Consider the following 22,780-nt stretch of genomic DNA (forward strand, 5'->3'; position numbering starts at 1 on the left):
AAATCTGTCATAAAGCAATCATTTTCCAAACTCCTGCCTATCATGAAAATTTACATTGGACTAAAATCCTAGTTACAGTTAAAATATAGACATGTGTAGATATTAACTACTTCATCATTCAGCTAACGCACTTTTTCCTGTCTACAGTGTCATTTACATCGTAAAAAAATTCAATACTCATGCGATAATTTTATGTAACGCTGTTCTAATGTATTGATTGACTTTACCTACCACGTCATTCATGAGAGGGCGCAATGAAAGCTGATTGAAAAGAGGAAGGAAATTACTTTGCTTTCTCTCAATCTGAAGTATAGGTTAGGTTGCATCTTGAACCTAATGCATAGATGACCACTGCGGTGCTGGCTCGGTATATTCATCACTGCATGACAGATCAGGTTCTATTACTTCGGTGCTCAGTGCACAGTTTTCAGCTCTGCGATCAGAGCAAACAGTGCATTCAGTGCAGGTGCAGGACACCGAGGAAACTCGCTTCCAGTCTTCTGTCAAGAACGGGGCGAGTGGGCGAGAGATAGCGAGCAGTCGAATGACAAAGAATGAACATCCGCCCCGCTGACCAATATAGAACTCTTACTACCACTACGACGCGACAATAGTACTCTTGTCCTGCGTGCCGTGACCGTGGTCAGCACCTCCTGCACTTGGTCAGGGATTCATTCATGAGTTTTTCTAAAACACTTCAATAACTAACGCTCGCGCCCACTTAACTCTGTGTTGGCAGCCGATCTTTAAGGTTGACTTTTTGATTATTCCTAATGACTGCAATTTTGGGTATTAAAAAATTGTTTAGATTCATCTCATAACCAGAACTAAAAACTGTTAATGATAAAGATATGAATTTTTAAAGTAGGTGCAAGTAGTCTGGCTGAAGAAAATGTCAGGAATTTATTTATAAAACATTTTTTAACTATTTATATATTTTGTAAAAACATTTTTAAGCTATATTTAATCTTAACAAATTTAATTTTCTCAAATCATTAAAATTAAGAAATGTCACGTCCTGAAGTTACTATTTATCTACGTACAGTACAAAATTCACTTTTTTATCATCGGCATCGGCCGTTTAATGTGGACTTCATCACAAACATTTTCTCATTTACACATATATTAATCGTAAAAATCCTGTAATATTGCTGTATTCCTATATTATTAACTTATTCCCTTACGACTTATATTGAGGTAATATGTGAAAAGCTCGTATCTATGATTTGATGTAACTCATTATGTATTGAGGAAATACTTCCTCCCGTGTTTAGTAACTTTAAATTAGTACGAGTATATAGTGGTTTCTTGCAATAAGACGGAAACATTTATATGTTATTTGGAGAAAGGAATTCAAGTATTATCGTTGGATAACATGCAGTTAATTATAAACGAAATGGGTTCAGTGAAAGGTTAACATCAAAAGTTACAGTATGTATTTAACATTTAATGGTAAATAAGAAACAGTATTGTGCATTGGTGTCCCGTAGCGTTTAAATGTTGACAGAGTTTAAATCCAATCAAATAGGTCTCAGTTCCTTATAGGACATATTTGGTTAGGGATCATAAATACTATCAGACACAGAACTTTGTGACACACTTTTAAGAACGCCTTGCTTTAAGATTTATGCACCAGAATTAGTGCAAACAAATATTCTAAACTCTAGGACGGAATCAGTAATTTAACGCGATTTACTGAGTGTTTATCCATCGTATATACATAACAGAGATTAGGAGCATTTGATAGCGATGCTTCCTTTCCTGGGAAGGAGCGGTGGATTTCCCATATGATATTTTTCTTATATGGAGTAATCTTCATTCGTTCATAACTGTTACAATATTTACTATATGTGCTCTATATAGGTTTATTTGGAAAATCTGCCATTTATTCTTGGATTGGTATCCGCAAAGCAATGTTAAGCGACCATCTATCTTATCGCTGATTGCTAGGTTCACATCTTAAGGAAATTCTTTAAAGCTGAAACAATTTTATTATTTTCATTTCTCATTTTAAATACGTTAAACATTTTTTTTACTTTTGTTAACATCATGTTATTAACCTTAATTATTAAGTAAAAATAACACAAATAGGACAATATTCGTATTGTTTTTGCTAACATTAACCATAACAAAAAACATGTTACTTTGTAAGTGTTATTATTTTTCAGGAAAATTTTGATTTAATTAAAACAACTATATACGGAAAACTAAGGCGCGGCGTTGAAGTTTCAAAATCAAGCAACATTGGAAACCTCTTCTATATTTATCTCATAAGAGTATATTTAGCTGTTATTACTGTGTCGTGTAGTGTTTAAATCGATAAAAATATCTTGAATTGGTTTTCATGAATGTGAAAGAATTGGGGAGGAGTGCTTATTAGGCTAGCTTATTACGCTAGACCCCCCAATCAAGTGCAATGCACATATGAGTAAAGCAGCCTTATTCGGCTTAAGCATTAGGTGTGTAAAAACGTTGATACGTATTAAAAACAATATATATTTTTAAACCTTTTTATCGGTACTTTCACGCCATTCTCTATTTGGGGCGGTTTCCTAACACAAAGAAATTTATAATGATAATCATAAAATAATCAATGTGCAAAATTCGCACCTATAATATTTTACCACAGTTGACATTTAAGAGGCTCTTTTAATTAACAAATTTTTGTAACTGTAGAGACGGAAAATGGAATTTTTAGCTATTTTATAGACCAGTAGGGCGTAGCCCGAAGAGTTTTCGAAATAAGAATATGCATATATTCATCCAAGGAACCCTAAGAATGTCAGCGTAAAATTGCAGTACAATGGGTTAAATAGTTAAAGCGTGAAAGCAAAACAAACAAACATAAGCAATTTTCCATTTATAATATTATTAATACCTTCATGTTATATCTAGGCCTAAAAATCATTGATAATAAGGATAATACATTTTACCGTACGTGCTAGAAAAGTGGCTTGTGGGAATATTTTTATTTTATTCATAATAAAATTCTTAAATTATATTTGATTTAAATATAGACATTTTTAAGATATGTGTAACTTTAAATAAGTAATTATTTATGAAAATATATTTTTTCCTTTCCTACAGTTCTAAATTACGTACAAAAATAAAATTTTGATATCCATCCATTTTTTTGGTCCTAATTTATGAACTTGACATATATTTTCTACATTCAATGTATGTAGGTCTTAAAAGCCATTAATAATGCTTTATATCTACGAGAGTGGTCTGAAAAGTTTCCGACCTAACAAACATGACATAATTTGTGAAATAAAAAAATCAACATAGTCTCCTTGTCACTCTACACACTTCTATCAGCGGTACCATCTCTGTAACCCGTAAAAATTGTACTCGGAATATTTCTCTGAAAAATAATTGTTCACCAAGGTGATTGCCTCTTCATTTGACGATCACATTGTCCTCTGAGCGCAATTTTGAGATGAAGGAACGAAAAGAATTCACTTGGGACTGGATCTGGTAAGACGGATGATTAAGCAGTTAAACCCGTAATTCATGGATTTTCGCCATCATAACCGCTAAGGGACGAGAAGGTTCGTAGCCTTGGTGAAACATTATATTCTTTTTCTACAAATGTGGGCGTTTCTTTAAAAAATGTCTACCTTTACCTTGTCAAGTAATGATGGATAGTATGCTCCTGTAATGGTTTTCCTTTTTGAAGCTAATCTATTAAATTAATTCTATTAATATCGCATAAACAGTCGTCATGTCTTTCCTAACCAAAGAAGCAGCATTTTTTCTTTTTTTGACTCTGTTCCTCTTTTGTAATTCTTTTCGGGTGTATAATGGTGTAGTCAAGTTTTATCTACAGTAATTAATCAGCGCATTTGGATTATTTTACCTAAACTGCGCCAGAAGAGCGTTGGAAATGTTCATCCTCGAACCTTTATGGTCTAACGTGAGCAAACGCGACATTAAACGCGCGGACAGCTTTCTCATGCCTAAATATTGATATATTTTTCATTTTAATTCGGTGGTCGTCTAGCACCATTTGGTTAACTCTGTCGATGATTTCATGGGTAGTTGCAGTTTTTGGACGTCCCGAACGTTCATCGTCCCTCAAGATCTTATGGCTATTTTTAAATGAAGCAGCCCAAAATTGCACTGAGTTAAATGATTGTGCAGAGTTTCCATACACAGAATCCAACTCATTTTTGATTTAATAAGGCGTATTGCCTTTCAAACACAAATAGTTAATGGCAGCACGATAATCGTGTCCATATCACAAAAACACTCCCATCAACTGACTCGACTGTTACATAAAAACGGCACGTCGAAAATAGCTAAAACTTTTTTTAGTAACTGTCAACAGACGAAATTCAGTAGCTTTTGTTAACGAACCTTCCATCTTCACGTTCAGAAAGCAAACTTTTCAGACCACCCTCGTATACTATTAACTAACTCCGATATGTTTAATACAGAATTATACAGAATTTAGAATGTGAAAAGATCTATGTTGCTTTTATGTACCATCTTTTAAAGCAGAGTATAACGAAGAGTTGGTTTTACCATCTGTGAATGTAGAGTGTGAACAGACCTTAGCTATATTTTATGGTTTTATATTATGCTATATGGAGATATGCTTGTGTAATATCTCATTGTGTAATACCAAAATATTTCTTCCCAAATTCAGTAACTTTAAATTAGTGCTCAGTGGTTTCTTGCAAAGAAACATTTAATATGTAATTTGAGGAAGTAAATTCTTGTATGATTGTTAAATAAAATACAACCATAACCAATATAGGCTAAAGTAGTGAAAGACTAACATCACATGTTACATTCAATATTTACAAATTAAAGGGCCAATAAAAAGGGGTAACATAAGAAACAGTATTGCGCATTGGCCCTCTGTATTCTTAAAATTGTTAAAGGTGCCAATGACCTAAGAATAGGCGAATTTAATAAAATAATAAAATTTGTGCGCACTTATATTTATAAAACATTTAGGAAAAAGGAATAAATTTTAAAACTTTACAATTAAGTGCAGTACCTGAGAACTAATAATATTTTACAAGATGAGCTCAAGATTTTGTCCACAATAAATTGACATGTTAAGACATTATTTGTATAAACTTGGTATAATGTTTATTTTTTAGCTTTTGGTGAATTCAACTCCCTTCAATATCACATAGTTATAATTAAATTTTTCATGGCAGATTTATTATAAAATGTACAACTTTTATTTTTCATTTCATTCCGTATTTATAATTTTAGGAGAAAAATATGTTGCTGGTTATCTTATAGTATAAATGGGTAGATGTAACTCAGCAGTTAGTATGGAATTAGTAGGCCTATACGTGTATACATTCCTGGTCCCTGATCATATTCGAAAATTAGTTTAATTAAAAAACAATTCTTAGATTTAAGTTCATCATTGATGATTGGTGTATTATTTTTAAAATGATATTAATGTAGAATGTTTACATTCTTTTAGTGTGTTAGGGTGATATATGTGATGTAGATGTTTAAAATTTTAAAATAAAAAATACTTTGAAGAGTGCTTTAAAGTTTATAATGTTCTGGCAAAATAAAGCTGTTATTTTATCTATTTCAATGCAATCCTTTCGCTGATTTGCTAGCCACACAACTACCCAGCAATAATTGAGACACTTGAGGCATAATATTCTCCGTGTGTAAACCAGCCACTGTCAATTAACTTTTATGTTAAATTCACTATAGAAACGCGACCCATTAACAAATTAAAAAACAGTATTATGACAAAAATGCACAGCATAGATAAATCAAATCAAATCAAATTCTTTTATTGCCGTAGACATTGCACATGCATAGACATTGTCAATAAGCCGAAATACTACTCTTTGTCACAATATTTAGAGACAAATTATAGTTTGAGTTAACTTAAAATATACTGAGCCAGTTACAAATTACAAATTATGCCTTCCAGTTTTTTTTTCCTTTGGGGCGGCCTACTGCCATGCACTTAAGCCTCAAGGGCCTTTTGCGCACCCCGGGAACACCATGAGGCCTACCAGTCTACAACTTCAGCAGTTCAACAAACCGGCGAAAACAACCTATCAGGTCCTCCTCCGAAAACTCACCACCCCTGTTCAAACTACCAAAGATGGCATACCGCTCTCTTGCTATTGCAGGGCAATCAAAGAGCAGGTGCTCAGCAGTCTCCTCCTGCTCATTACACCTTCCACAGAGCGGATCCTCCTGAAGGATGCCAACTCTGTGTAGATGCTTCTTCAGGTAACCATGCCCCGTAATGAGACCAATGACCTTAGAAGACATTGATCTGTTTAATGAGAGAAGGTCCGAAGCCACCTTGGAGGAAGGTGACTGTAATACCATTCTACTCACTCTCAAACCCGGATGCAACCTCCACCTTCTCCCATGCTCCGCGCGAATCCATTTCGAGACAACCCTAGAGGATTCACACCTTGGAACACCGCAGAACGGTTGAGGGCCCGTCATAATTGTTGCTGAGCCCTGGTTGGCCAGGGCATCAGCTCTTTCGTTCCCAGGAATCCCCTCATGACCAGGAACCCAACAAACGGTTGGGTTCAATATCGTAAATAAACTATTAAATAATCAACAAACTATTTACAATAACATATATAATATCAAAAATATAAACATATGGTTAAAATCGAAGGGTAACAATAACAGGACAAAAAATTACATAAAAAAGTTGTGTCAGAAAGCTCTAGGAATTCATTAAAACCATAAAAGGGATTTTTTTAAAGCCAATAATTTAATTTTTTTTAGGAATACCTGTTGCGGGTATTTATTTATATTGGAAACTAATTTATTATACACTTTCTTACACATTACAACATGACTTTTTAAAAACTTACTTAAACGACAGTGCTGAAAACTAATTTTATTTTTATTGCGGGTATTGTATGAGTGTATATTTTCATTTAGGACCATGTCAGGTAGTTTTTTCAAGGAATAGACAGCCAGTTCAAATATGTAAAGGTTAATTACTGTATTTATTTCTAATCTTTTAAAAATAGGCTTACAATGATCAGATGGATTTGAACCGTCAATTATTCTAACGACTTTCTTTTGCAATTTTAAAATTTCTATAATTCTTGAAGAATTGCCCCACACAAGTAAGCAATACTTAATTATTGATTGGAAAAAAAGCAAAGTAAGCCATTCTAATATATTCAGATGTTACACAATTTTTCAATCGTCCCAACAAGTATACAACTCTAGATAGCCTAGTTTTGATATAGTCTATATGAGTACTCCATGTAAGCTGATGATCAACACTTATACATAAAAACTTAGTACTAGTAACTGTTTCCATTTCCACTAGTCCTTCATCAAACGGCCTTAAAGAAAAAAATATATTTTCAGTTTTATTTTTGTTTAATAGATAACCGTTAGCTCTAAACCAGTTTCCCGATTCTTCCATTGAGTTATTTACCAAATTTTTTAAGATAAATATTACTTACATTAAAACATGCGCATTACCATATCTATTTATAATTGTAAATATAGAAATAGTTAAACTGAAAATATTTTCAATGCGTATGATTTAGAACATGTCATTCTATTGAAATATATTTTTAATATTATGAAATACAATAAATGTCTGTGGGTAATAAGGAGGCCACAGATCAGATGCAACAGCAATTTATGTTTTAATATTAATGATTATCCAAGATATTCTGTTACTTTCACCTAAGGTAATATTATTGATTACCTTAAAATGAAGTAAAATATGTGAAATGAATGCTTTACAACTTGGAGTTTTACAAACGAAAGGCAAGTACAGGTATTTTCAATATATTACAATCAAAAGGCAGATGCAGGTCCCTTCCCCTCTTTCTCCCACCACCAACCACACGACCCGCGGATCAACATGTACCGCTTAATTGTACGGTGTATAAAAAGGACCAACATTGACCGCTCATTACACGCGGACCAGCATGTGGACAAAAGTTTTTATATATTAAAAAATATTAGCATACATTTATCAAGCAAGTTATAAAACATAAATGTATGCTGAGAACAAATTCTTAACACGGTTATATGAAGGTTTAAATAGGGGGCTTGATGGACCTGCATGGGTCGCTGTATAACACAGGACCATCAAGTGCCTTGTTTCCGTAAATATATATATATATATATATATATATAATATATATAATATACTAATTACAAAATTAACTAATACATCATTTAAATTAAGAATTTTCAATTATAAAAATAAAGAATAAAATTTTAAATACTAATACAGTTGATTAAACAAATGCTTTATATCTTCGTATAATACAGATTATATATGATTTCTGGATCAATGTTTTATTAATGACCTTTCCATCACTCGCATATTTATAGTAAAACCTAATGTATTATATAACACTATTTAATATTTGACTCTCGGTGCCTTAGACAAGATAGATGCCAGAGGAGTAAGTCCAGCGGTCTCTAGGCTGGAGGCTGCTGGAGGCTGGCCGGTGCTGGGAAACTGGAGCCACTTTGGCTGGAGCTTCTTGGACACAGAAATACGACTGAGAAACCTCTCTATCGGTGGCGGAAGTCTCTTCCAGATATACGTATCCGTAGATCTAAAGAATGCCAGCAAACGTGTCATCCAGGTGTGATTTTGTGTATAGCGTAAAAGTTAGGGAATAGTATAAAATAAGAAAATATGAGACAATTCTTACTTTTTCATTTAATTTTCCTAAAATACAGAAAGAATAAAAATATTATATTTTCAATAATTAAGCAATAATGGAATGGCCGCAGTGTTAGTAAATCACATATTTTTTTAAGAAAGCATTACGTGGTATGTTCATTTCCGTTTTGAAAGCATTAGCTTTGAAGTACTTAAGCTATCAGGTGCAGATAGTTGAAAATATTGTTGTGATATTTTACAGTTGAAAGCTTTAAAGTATTGACAACTTTGGTATTTTTAATGTTTTCCCTACGATGTTTGTAGATTATACTCTTATTTATCTATTCTTCCAGCGGAATTACACCACTTTTACATGTAATAAGTTAAAAAGAGAATAAATTATTAATAGCACTAATATAATGTATACATATATAATTACATAACAAACAGTGTTAAAGTAAGTAATAAAAAAACAGCGAATTAGTAATAAATATAATTTAACAAATAATCAACAAAAAGTAAAAAAAAACAAAAAAAAAATTAATAGTTAAATATATTTAACGAAAGCCACAGTTATAAATGTGTGATTCTTGATCATAACCTTGAATTCTATCAAATATTAAACTATAATTAGAGCCTAACTATTAATTATATGAAACATGAGTAGATCCCAAATATCCTGTTATGTCCAAATAAAAGTGGAATTAAAATGAAAAAAAATTGTATTTCATATGCAACTCCAATGCTAGATTCACGGTCAAGACTGGTGTCCGCTCACATCTTGAACTTAGAAATCGTAAAGTTTAAAGTTAATAAAGTATAAAAATTCGAAAACAGTAAACTGAGTATGTTGAAAGCAAATCCACGACCACTTCTAAAATTGTAACATATCATTTACCAGAAACTAAACATAAACAATTTAAGAACAAATCAGAATTTGATGCCCATGTTATAACAGTTCTTAACCTTCATGTCTGATAATTTAGCAGCCGAAGGAAGAGAGCAAATCTTACTTGTTGAAACGCTGTGTTTCATGTTTTGAGACGTACCAATTAGGTAATTATTCACAATCCTAAACTGGTTTCAAGTTATCCATACTCAATGTTGAACTTCAAACTATAGGGCTCGTACGTGAGTGCATATCTAATTGAAATTGCTGAAATACTAAGATTAGAAGTTATTTGAAAACAAATTGAAATTACAAAATGTTTACTACCGTTGCATTTACTGACCAGATTGACCAGGCCGTCTTGGGACTGTCACGGGAGTTTCTAGTGAAGGGGCTGAGTAACCCCATAGTCCAGGCCTACTACAGTTACATGGTGGACATAGCGGAGATGTACGGGGCAGATAGACGTCTGGCACAAGTGAAACTCAACGAGAGCTTAATGTTCGAGATAGAGCTAGCAAAGGTAAGTTACACACAGTCAAATTACTCTAAAGCCCTCCCCAATGATTGTTATTGACATAGCCGAGATGTACGGGGCAGATAGACGTCTGGCACAAGTGAAACGCAACGAGAGCTTGATGTTCAAGATAGAGCTAGCAAAGGTAAGTTACACACAGTCAATTTACTCTAAATCCTTTTCCAATGTTAGATTATGTACATAAATTGTATAGGAAATTCAATATCAAGCTGGTGAACACTCAATGGCACACTCATTAGTTGTAAATAAGGCGGTATTGATGATATTGGTGGTTTATGTACAGTCAAGGTAGTATGATAAGGTGTTTCAGAACTCTTTTTACTCTTTTAGGGTACTTTATGGGCCTGTACCTGTATTTTTTAAATTTATGATTCTTTAAAACCATTACAAATACATTAACAAAATGTTGCACGTATTCTTACACTAATAACGTTTATTTTAAACATGTATTAAACACCTAAAAAATCTACAATTTATCATTTTAAACTTTTGACTTAAAATTACTCAGAACACGAGCATTTTGCTAATATTTTAGAAGAAAAATTATTTTTATAACGGTAAATCCAAAGATCATATTGCTTAAGAAATTTTAATGAAAAATAATCCATATATTGTAACTTTGGTAAATGTATTTAGTACGCACAGTCCGTGGTTATTAGAGCCAGTCTGTCACTCAACAGTTAAATAGCACTCAAAGCACAAGCATTTTACTAATATTTTAGAAGAAAAATGATTTTTATAACGGTGTTATAAATCCAAAGATCATATTGTTTATGAAAATTTAATGAAAAATAATCCATACATTGTAACTTTGGTAAATGTATTTAGTATGCACAGTCCGTGGTTATTGGAGCCAGTCTGTCACTCAACAGTAAAATAGAACTCAAATCACAAACATTTTAATTATATTTTAGAAGAATAATGGTTTGTATAACTTTTAATAAAACCAAAGAATATATAGTGTAAGACATTTAAATGTAAAATAACCGATACATTGCAACTTTAGTTAAGGTAGTAAGTACACACACACTCCGTAGTTATTCCTGCCAGTCTATCCCTCAACAATTATAATTGTACTAAAAGCACAAAAATTTTAATTATATTTTAGAACGTTAATGGTTTTTATAAAGTTTTTATAAAACCAAAGAATATATAGTGTAAGACATTGGAATTTAAAATACCTTGCAACTTTAGTTAAGGTAGTTAAGCCAGCCTATCCCTCAACAATTATATTTGTACTAAAAGCACAAACATTTTAATTATATTTTAGAATAATAATGGTTTTTATAAAGTTTTTATAAAACCAAAGAATATATAGTATAAGACATTTGAATGTATAATAACCGATACCTTGCAACTTTAGTTAAGGTAGTAAGTACACACACACACTCCGTAGCTATTCCAGCCAGTCTATCCCTCAACAATTATATTTGTACTAAAAGCACAAACATTTTTAATTATATTTTAGAATAATAATGGTTTTTTATAACGTTTGTATAAAACCAAAGAATATATAGTGTAAGACATTTGAATGTAAAATAAACCGATACCTTGCAACTTTAGTTAAGGTAGTAAGTACCCACACACTCCGTAGTTATTCCAGCCAGTCTATCCCTCAACAATTAAATTTGTACTAAAAGCACAAACATTTTAATTATATTTTAGAACAATAATTGTTTTTATAACGTTTTTATAAAACCAAAGAATATATAGTGTAAGACATTTGAATGTAAAATACCTTGCAACTTTAGTTAAGGTAGTAAGTACACACACACTCCGTAGCTATTCCAGCCAGTCTATCCCTCAACAATTAAAATTGAACTAAAAGCACAATCATTTTAATTATATTTTAGAACAATAATTGTTTTTATAAACCAAAGAATATATAATGTAAGACATTTGAATGTAAAATACCTTGCAACTTTAGTTTTAGGTAGTAAGTACACACACACACTCCGTAGCTATTCCAGCTAGTCTACCCCTCAACAATTAAATTTGTACTAAAAGCACAAACTTTTTAATTATATTTTAGAACAATAATTGTTTTTATAACGTTTTTATAAAACCAAAGAATATATAGTGTAAGACATTTGAATGTAAAATACCTTGCAACTTTAGTTAAGGTAGTAAGTACACACACACTCCGTAGCTATTCCAGCCAGTCTATCCCTCAACAATTAAAATTGAACTAAAAGCACAATCATTTTAATTATATTTTAGAACAATAATTGTTTTTATAAACCAAAGAATATATAGTGTAAGACATTTGAATGTAAAATACCTTGCAACTTTAGTTTTAGGTAGTAAGTACACACACACTCCGTAGCTATTCCAGCTAGTCTACCCCTCAACAATTAAAATTGTGCTAAAAGCACAAACATTTTAATTATATTTTAGAACAATAATGGTTTTTATAAACGTTTTTATAAATCCAAAGAATATATAGTGTAAGACATTTGAATGTAAAATAACCGATACCTTGCAACTTTAGTTAAGGTAGTAAGTACCCACACACTCCGTAGTTATTCCAGCCAGTCTATCCCTCAACAATTAAATTTGTACTAAAAGCACAAACATTTTAATTATATTTTAGAACAATAATTGTTTTTATAACGTTTTTATAAAACCAAAGAATATATAGTGTAAGACATTTGAATGTAAAATACCTTGCAACTTTAGTTAAGGTAGTAAGTACACACACACTCCGTAGCTATTCCAGCCAGTCTATCCCTCAACAATTAAAATTGAACTAAAAGCACAATCATTTTAATTATATTTTAGAACAATAATTGTTTTTATAAACCAAAGAATATATAGAGTAAGACATTTGAATGTAAAATACCTTGCAACTTTAGTTTTAGGTAGTAAGTACACACACACTCCGTAGCTATTCCAGCTAGTCTACCCCTCAACAATTAAAATTGTGCTAAAAGCACAAACATTTTAATTATATTTTAGAACAATTATGGTTTTTATAACGTTTTTATAAATCCAAAGAATATATAGTGTAAGACATTTGAATGTAAAATACCTTGCAACTTTAGTTAAGGTAGTAAGTACACACACACTCCATAGCTATTCCAGCTCGTCTATCCCTCAACAATTAAAATTGTACTAAAAGCACAAACATTTTAATTATATTTTAGAACAATAATTGTTTTTTATAACGTTTTTATAAAACCAAAGAATATACAGGATGAATATAAAGTCAGGACCCCCCCCTCTTTTTTTCTATAGGTAATATAAGGATATATCCTTTGGGTAGTGGTGCAATATGGAAAGGAATTTTCATTTTATGATATTCAAATTTTTTTTTGGCCCCCCAAAAATGCGAAATTTTGGGGGCAACCCAAAAATATCTAACGTTAACCCCTATCAAGTGACCCCTCATTTTAAAGAGCATAAAAAAACTGAAATATTGGTGAAAACCAGAGATCGCTATCTCTTTCCTAATCCAAAATAATAGCCAGTATTACCAGAACAATTTTAATAACTCACCACGTCACGAAGTCAAATCAAATGTTCAAACTGTAGCCCTCCTACTATTTGGCAGAGAGACAAGCGTAGGGTGAACGCCTCTCTGACGTTTTGGAAAGTCTGAGGTGGTATTTGGTTGCAAGAATTAATAATCCTGTTTCTTAAATCTTCAAGGTTTGCTACTGGTGTTTTGTAAATTGCGGATTTTATGTGACCCCATAGAAACAAGTCCATGGGTGTAAGGTCCGGAGACCGTGCAGGCCATTCTATTACACCACGCCTACCAGTCCACTGACCACGTGGCTGAGTTCACAGGAAATATAGTACAGCACGATGATAATGTGATGGGGCACATTCTTGTTGGAAATGAACGACTTCTTCTTGAAATTCATGTATATTCTCCCTAATAACAGTATTTATTGTAGGAAAAATTGATTCTTGTAACATTTCCAAATAAAGTTTACCATTGAGATTTCCAATAATAAAAATGGCCCTATAATGTGATTCCCAAAAATCCCGGCCCAAACATTAACTTTTTGTGGGTACTGGGTGCGAGATTCACGGAAAACATGGGGATTTTCTGTGTCCCAGTACCTGCAGTTGTGTTTGTTCACATCTCCATTGACGAAAAAACTGCATTCATCACTAAACACAACGTTTCGAACAAACAATGGATGAGCAGAAATTAGTGCTTCCATTTCTTCACAAAATTGTAGACGACGGTCTGGATCGTCTTCGTTTAACTCATGGATAAGCTTAATTTTATAGGCGTGAAATGTATTTTTTTCAGTAACTTTACCACAGACATTTGGGAAACATCACAAAGATTTGCTACTAATCTGGTGGACTGCTGCAGATCTTCAACAAATTGTGCAACAATTTCAAACTGTTTGTCACAGCCTAAAGGAGGCCGACCTGAGCGTGGGGCATCTTTGATGGAACCAGATTCTCTGAACTTATTTACTAAAGTTCTTAAGTATTTCCTTGTCACAGGTCTATCAGGATGTGCCAAATTAAACCGCCTTTCTGCTTTATGATAATTTTCATTCGAAGCCCCGAAAGTAAATATCATTTCTACTTTATCTTCGTGACTACGTGCCATTATTACTCGTAATCAGTATTAATTAGATAATATTATTTAAAACTTACAATGTGAAAGTGCAACTAAATAAATTATTGTAATAACACTAAAACACATAAAACCTTCTCAAAATACTTCACGGAATAGTAACCACACAATACCACTGGATAATAATGATCTACTAAGATAATAACTACTCGCTACCTTGGCTTGACATGGTTCCAACTGACATTTTTATGAAAATTAAATTTATTTTACAATAATTCTATTTAAAACGCCCTCTATTTAATGTACTAAACTCTCATTGTCGTATGTTTAATAATAATAAAGATACGAAAGTGACAAAGTTTCAACTGCATGTTCAGCTGTTGGTGTCAGCTCTACTGTCTATTAAAATAATTATGTATCAGCTGACTCATACTGCTTACCTGTTCTCACAAGATTGAAACAAGGAATGGGCTAGTTTGTACTAACTGTACTTCGAACCGGGAAAGCCCAGTCACTCATTGACAATGTAACGCGACCGATTTGGGGATTAATTGGTATCCGCTGCCACCACCGGATGATTCCGGAAAAAGAAATAAAGTTTGTGCAACAACGTTTGAATTTTAAAAAACACTGTTTATTAAAGATTAATTTATAGAAATCACACAATTTACATTGGTTAAAAAGGGGAGAGCACTTCTGAATGATATAAAGTATTGAATTACATTATTGAAAGAATTTAGAAAAGTTTTAAAATAGGGCAACAGAGAGTTACATGTCTACGAGTCTGAGGCCTGAACTAGACTAGCTTCCCAGCACACGCAGGTGCTGACTCTGCATTGTCAGCAGTCTTACTGCTGACCTCCTCAACAGTGCTGTACACTTTACAATTATTATGTCTTTAGTTAAATTTTACTAAATGAATGAAATTTTTATAAAACCAAATAAAGCATAATTTCTTGAATTATTGTTAATATTGGGTTCGGGTCGTTACATCACCCTCTCCTCTGGAAAAGATGTGTCATAGGATTAAAGTGATGGCACATCTTGAATCTATTACATTCGTATATTAATGACTTATTTGTAACTTTAAAACTTTTTTTTTCTTTGAAGTGTTCCCCAAATTATTAATACATATTTCTAATCTAAGTTTACATAATCATGATACTATTAAGATTTAGGATTATTACTAATATACAATATTTCTTTTCAGAGTCACAAGCCGGTCAGAGTCTTTTGATTTGTTACTTTAAAGATTTTAAAAATGTTCACATTTTTTTCCACTATTTAATCATGAGGGGGGGTCATCCGAACAAAGGAGGCTTCGTGGATGATCTCTGCTAATGGAGTTCCTTCCTCCACCCTCACCGTCAGTTGGCTCTGGTCTGGGCCGCTTGTGCTCTGAGTTTGTCTTTGCCGCCGACTGGTCGTGCAAAGGCGTCTTATTCTCCTATGACATATAAAAACTACGAGCAGTACACAATTTAAACTTACAACTACATACATGACAATAAAATTATAATTCTTATTTACATTAATGACAACAGGTTTGTTTACATTATATCCTTGCAATAATGAATTTAGTCCTATTTCTATATGATCATCAATTAGATTCTTTTTTATATCTTTTAGCGTTTCAAAAGTTAAGTTATTGTTTAATAATATAAGAGCGGTTTCATTGGGCTGCAATATGTTTATTTTCGGTATATGAAGGTGCGTAATATTTCTTTTATAAACTATATTGCCTCTAATCCTCGAAAATATCTTACCACTTTTTCCAAAAATATCACACCTTGATATCTGTTTAATGATACCTGAGGTGTTAACAACAACTTCTAAATAATCTTTTACAATGTCTGTTTTAATTACAGATGTATCATCTTCAATATTTCTAAAACAATTTAATATTACTTTGTAGGGTTCTGCAAACACTATAAATCCAATCATTACCATTTTGTAACCAAAACGGTGAATTTACATTCTCAGTTAGAACTCTGTTACACTTTTGAGTTACAGAACTTAATCCCATGAACAGTGAATAGATGCAACCATCGACTGTATGGTGTAGTACACTTATTGAATTTGGACAAATGTTAACATAACTGTGCCTACATTGAACATATTCATCTGAGGTGAGAGGTACATAGTACTGCCTATCTTTAGATATCAACAAGTAATCGTGTTCAATTTTCCAAACTAACCAATGTCTTAACCTAGGTTGATAAAGTGGTATCACTTCGATTTTATAGGTTTCAAATTGTCTATCAATTGAGCTTAATGGTACTGTAACAATCAATCTTATGCTAGCTGGATTAGCTAATGCCTGTGCTGTACAAAGATCATAATACAAAAATATATCTTCATCATTTACAGGGAACAATTAGTTTCAAATGAGATGGTATACTCTTTTCAATTTTATTCAAAACTTTTGTAAAATCATGTGGGATTTAGTAATTTACTGCTTATCTTACCAGAGTATATAAGTTCTAATGCTTGCCTAAACTCTACTACTCTTAGCTTAGCTTCATCAACAGTTTGACCTAAATGTCTTAACATTGTTGTAATTGCCATATGTTTTGCTAAGGACTGATGCATCATTATATTCTGTTCATTGAAGTTCGTTAATGATGTTATTAACCTGTCGTTGGCTGTAGATAACTTTAATCATTATTCCATGAATAGCTTTAGTGTTACTTACAATTCTAGAATTAATATCTTTCATCAAAGTTATTTGTGTATGACGCGAAGTAACAACTGTACCACTTATTAACTTTAGTTCGTCTACCTTGGTATTTACATGTTCTAAATCTTCACTAGTCGGTACACCAAATAACCACTTTAATGCATAACCTCCTGCATTTATAAGTCCACGCTTATTTCTAGAATGTCCTACAGGTGGCAAAAGTTTTAATAAGTCAGTTATATCACTCTCATATTGTTCGATTCCTTCCTTCACTCTTATATATTCAAACTCGAAGTCTTCGTCCCAGACGTTCACACTGATATTTTTAAACTGTTCTAATTCTACACATCTTTCTTTTAATGGTATCAGTTCATCAAGGATTTCTACTAGATCAAAGTCTAAAACGATTCTCCATTCATCTCCGGATATCACAGAGTCTTCTAGCTTCCTAAACACAACTCCTTGGCTCATTTCAGCTGCTTTGACCAACGTAATAATCATTAGTCCTGTAACAAAGTTATACTTGACATCTATATTCTAACTTATCTTTTATTTTACGGATATTCAATGTTGCTTAACTAACTTCTCCTTATTATAATATAACACAATTGATCTTTAAAGTAACTCGATTTATTCCTTCCACTTCTTACAACTTTTTTTCTTCTGGCCTTCTGTGTTAGTACTCTCATTAATCTCATGTGCTTGTGTGGATATACTCAGACAATTTTTAATCTTCTGGGTACCCTTTTTTTGTTTTCTCTCACACAACATTCAAAACTCATTCAGCAACATTCGTTTCACATTTTCACTTCTGTCAAACTGATCATTTTCACTTCATTCGCTACTGAGTTGTTATCCTACAAGATGAAATTTCAAGAATACACAACAACTTCGGCTTTTCTCTTTACTTCTCTCATGATATAACACTTTACTTCTACATTATTATAGTACAACTTGTATGCTTCTATTTACAACTCAACTTCATAGTCTTTCAGTCTGGATGGCTTCCTCCTTTCCCTGGCTGGTCTTTCATTGCTTCTTTCTTGGGCAGGTTTTAATCCACTCGGTCCAGCTTGCTCTGCTGCTTGGCTTGGTACTGTTGGATCTTCAACCTCCTCTTCTGCATCACTTGCTTCTTCTTCGAGGCTTACTCCTCTTCTTGCTTCCTTGCTAGGAACTTCTAGTGCTTCTTCATTTTCATTCCCATGGAATTCTTCTATGTTGTCTTCACTTTCTTCTTCTTTGTTTTTCAGTTCAACTACTGGCTTGATTCTATTCACGTGCACTTTGACGTTTTTCCCTCTTATCCTTAAAACTACATTTAACTCAGATACGATTTCTACTATTTTGTATGGACCTTTCCATAACTGTGAGAGTTTTTTAACTCTGCCCTTTTTTATGTGTGGTACATGCAGGTACACTAACTGTCCGACATAATACTCACTTTCTTTCGACTTCTTGTCGTAATGCTTCTTTTGAGCTTTCCTTGCCTTTTCCTGGCAGTGTTTCGATATATCTTGAATCTCTTTTAATCTGGTTCGTAGATCTTCCACGTAATCTGAGTAGACATCTGTGTCCTCAGTTATAGTGAGATCTGCTTCTAAGGGTGTTTCCATCTTCTTTCCGTACACCATTTCAAAAGGTGTGTACCCTGTACACTCGTGTTCTTGGCTGTTGTATGCCATGTTGATCATGGGTAACAGTTCGTCCCAGTCTGACTGGTTTTTGTTGACAAAGTGGCTCAGCATTTTAGGGATGGTTCGGTGTACTCTCTCTGTCCGTCCGTTACTCATAGGGTGGTAAGCAGTCGTCTGTAATTTTTTTATTTTCAGTAGTTTGCATACATTCTGAATCAGTTCTGATGTGAAATTCTTCCCTTGGTCTGTAATTAGTTCTTTTGGTACTCCGATTGACGTTTATAACTTTCTGAACAAATGCTCGTGCTATGGTTTCAGCTGTTTGATCTGGTAATGCTATAAATATTCCGAATCTTGTGAAATGGTCGATAACAGTTAATATGTACTTGTTATTTGATCTAGTTAACGGTAAGGGACCTACTATGTCGCATGCTAATCTATAACCAAATTCACTCACTTCTTGAAACTTCCCTAATGGTGCTTTTGATTTTCCATAGTCTGTTCGTCTGTTGCATGAGTCACATGATCGTACGAATGCTGTTACATCTGCTCTCATTTTTGGCCAGTAGAATTTGTCTTGAATTCTTAATATGGTCTTCTTTATTCCTCCATGTCCACTTGTTGGCAAATCATGATGTAGTCGTATTACTTTCTCTCTCAATTCTCTTGGTATTACAATTAATTTTTCATCTTCTTTCTTGAAGTACACTACTCCTTGGGGACTTGTTTTGAAATGTTCATGCATTTTCAGTTTTTGACATTCTTTATCTTTCTTTTGAGCTGCTTTAATCGCGTCTATATCTAATAAAGGTAACTTTTCACACTCGTTTTTTATATACTACTCTACTTAGACAATCTGCATTTTTGTTTTTCACGCCGGGTTTGTGGTAAACTTTGTAGTCATACTCAGCTAATTTCAAAGCCCATCTTGTTAATCTACTTGAAGGATCTTTTAATGATAGTAACCATTTGATTGCACTGTGATCTGTGTAAAGAGAAAAGGATCTTCCATAAAGGTAACATCTGAAGTATTTAACTGCCCAAACTACAGCTAATAATTCTCTTTCGGTTACACTGTAGTTCTGTTCTGCGGAATTCAACTGTCTTGATGCATACGCTATAGGATGTTCTACACCGTTTATTTCCTGTCCTAGCACTGCACCAATCGCTACGTTGCTGGCATCTGTGCTAAGAATGAAAGATTTTGAAAAAGTCTGGGTAGATCAACAAGGGTTCAGTGGTTAGTTTTTCTTTTAGTTTTTTGAAAGCTGACTCACAATCTGGTGTCCAATTAAATTTTTCATTCTTTTTGATCAATTTAGTTAATGGTTTGGCTATGTCCGCAAAGTTTGGAACATGCCTTCTGTAGTAACTGCATAATCCAATGAATCCTCTGATTTCTTTCTCATTCTTTGGCTGAGGAAACTCCTTTACAGCTTCAATCTTTTTCGGACAAGGCTTTACTCCTTGATTCGTGATTATATGTCCTAAGAAATTAATTTCGGGTTTTGCAATTTGGCATTTCTTTAGCTGCACACTTAAGTTTACCTCCTTAAACCTCTGTAGCACGTCACTCAAATCTTGTGCATGCTGTTCTATTGTCGGGCTGTAGACTAAGATGTCATCCATGTATGGTAAACAAGACTTTCCTTTCAGTCCTGATAAAGTGGTATCAATCAACCTCTGGAAAACTGCAGGGGAGTTTATAAGACCCATGGGCATTCTGGTATATTCATAATGTCCTGTTGGAGTACTGAAAGCTGTTTTCTCTTGGCTGTCAGGATGTATTTTAATTTGGAAAAATCCCGAATTCATATCTAGCGCAGTAAAGAATTTACTTCCACCAAGCATGTCAAGTGTTTCGTGAATATCTGGCAAAGGATAAACTTCTGGTACTGTGCATGAGTTTAGATCTCTATAGTCGATGCACATTCTGTGAGTTACAACACCATCTGGACCAGGTTTCTTTGGTACTATGACCACTGGTGCTGACCATGGTGATACACTCGGTATTATGATTCCCTTATCCAGTTGTTCCTCTATCAGATCTTGTAGCACTTGTTTCTGTGCATGCGGCACTCTGTATGGCCTTTTGTTAATGGGAGGGTGGTCTCCTGTGTTAATTTTGTGGCTTACTTTTGCTGTACATCCTAAATTTTCAATTCCTCCAAGGCTAAACAAATTTCCAAATCGATGAAGTACGTTTCTAATCTTTGCTTTTTCTTCTGGTCTCAAATGCTCTATCTTTTCTTCTACTTTTCTTCTGAATTCGTCGCTTTTTTTAGATACTGTGTTGACCCTTTTTGGTTTCTGTCGAATTCTTTGGTTTTAAATGAGGTTCTTCTAATTTACAGATCAGAGTGTTCTTGTACATTACTAAATCTTCTGGGCTTGTATTAACTACTTTCGTCCAACAAGTTCCATTTCTTACTTTAGTTAGACTTCTGGCTACATAAATTCCATGAATTTTTACGAGTGCTGGTTCTGTAATTACAACTTTGTTCTCAATTTCTTGCTTTCGTTGTTTCACATTTTTCCCCAATTTTAGTTGTACTAACATTTCTGAACGGGCAGGTATGTTGAGGTTAGTTCTGCAGTATGCTGGAAGATTTTCAGGCAAGTTTTCGTTTTCGTTAGGCTTCACTTGCGCGTTGATTGAGCGATCGGGTTCTACTTGGAAGGTTTGAGTTCGCTTGGTGGCTATTACCAAGTCCACTCACACAATCATTCGTAGTTTCTTTGTCTCGTTCGTATAGGTTGACTGCGTCACAACCTTCAATACTTAAGACATATCGTTCTAAATCAATGACAGCTCTTTTCCACCAAAGCACATCATACCCTATAACTGCAATATAATCGTCAGGCAAGTCTGCTACTATGAACGTACACATCATTTCTGTGTCTCCTAGCTTTATAGTCTGTTTTACTTGACCGTAGGTGTGCATTATGGCTCCTGTGATGCCATGTACACGAACATCAGTCGGTGAGATAGGTCCTTGGGTGACCGTTTTCTCTATCATCGAGATTTGTGCCCCAGTATCAATTATTACTGGCCCATTGACACTCCCAATGGTTCCATGAGCTAGTAGTTCATAGTTGTTTTCCTGCTCAGTGATGTATGCAATTTTAGGTTTTTTCTTCGCCTGTCCAAACCTTATCTTGTGTAGGTTCAGATTTACTTCCTCACGGGGTTGCCAGCGGCGCTTCTGGGTTCCCCGCTGTAGTTTAACGGTAGAGCGTTTCTTGAACTATAACCGCTTCCTGAAGGTTGACCTCTTTCGTTACCCGTGTTCTTTGTTCTGGCCCAGCAATTATCAGCTGTATGACCTTGCTTCTTGCAGAAGCTGCAGTGAGGACGTGTGGAGTTTGCCTTTGATTTACATTCTGATTCTCTGTGCCCTTTTTTACGGCAATATCCACATTCCTTCATCTGCCTGTCTGTAGAGCTTCTACATCTACAGTCTTTTGCTACGTGTCCTATCTTTCCACAATTGTAGCATTTACTTGTTAAATTGTTTCCAAAAACTTTCCTTGGTTTTTCTTCAAATGGATTTGGCCTTTTTTCTAAGTTATTTATTGCTATTGCGGTAGTCACTGCTTCTCTAAAATTCTTTGGAAACTTAATCCTTGTTTGTCTGCCAATTTCTCCGTAAAGTCCTCTGACAAAGGCTTCCATTGTTCTTCGGTCAGCTTCTTCTCTTAATACTCTATTTACTTCTTCGTTATTGGTGGTTCTCAGTGTTTTGTCACTGACCCTCTTTACTCTGTCAGAGAATTGTTCGATAGTCTCTCCTTTATTTTGTCTGATGCTAGCTAACTGTTCAAAATAATAGTGATCTGGTAGGCTATCTCCAAACCTTTCTGTTAGAGCAG

At 33.8% G+C, this 22,780-nt stretch overlaps 1 protein-coding gene across 1 annotated transcript in view; it reads left to right on the plus strand.

The window, feature by feature from the left end:
• Window positions 1-22,780, plus strand: part of LOC124372614 (neprilysin-2-like) — a gene marked incomplete at its 3' end in the record, with an annotated part of 52,479 nt that overhangs the window by 21,792 nt on the left and 7,907 nt on the right. Inside the window, exons 3-4 of the mRNA XM_046831018.1 lie at window positions 8,392-8,597; window positions 9,853-10,029. Of these exons, the coding sequence (XP_046686974.1) occupies window positions 8,392-8,597; window positions 9,853-10,029 (383 nt within the window). The remainder of the gene's footprint in view (window positions 1-8,391; window positions 8,598-9,852; window positions 10,030-22,780) is intronic.

The sequence above is a fragment of the Homalodisca vitripennis genome, unplaced genomic scaffold (assembly GCF_021130785.1).
Source record: "Homalodisca vitripennis isolate AUS2020 unplaced genomic scaffold, UT_GWSS_2.1 ScUCBcl_3643;HRSCAF=9301, whole genome shotgun sequence".
Lineage (NCBI taxonomy): Eukaryota > Metazoa > Arthropoda > Insecta > Hemiptera > Cicadellidae > Homalodisca > Homalodisca vitripennis.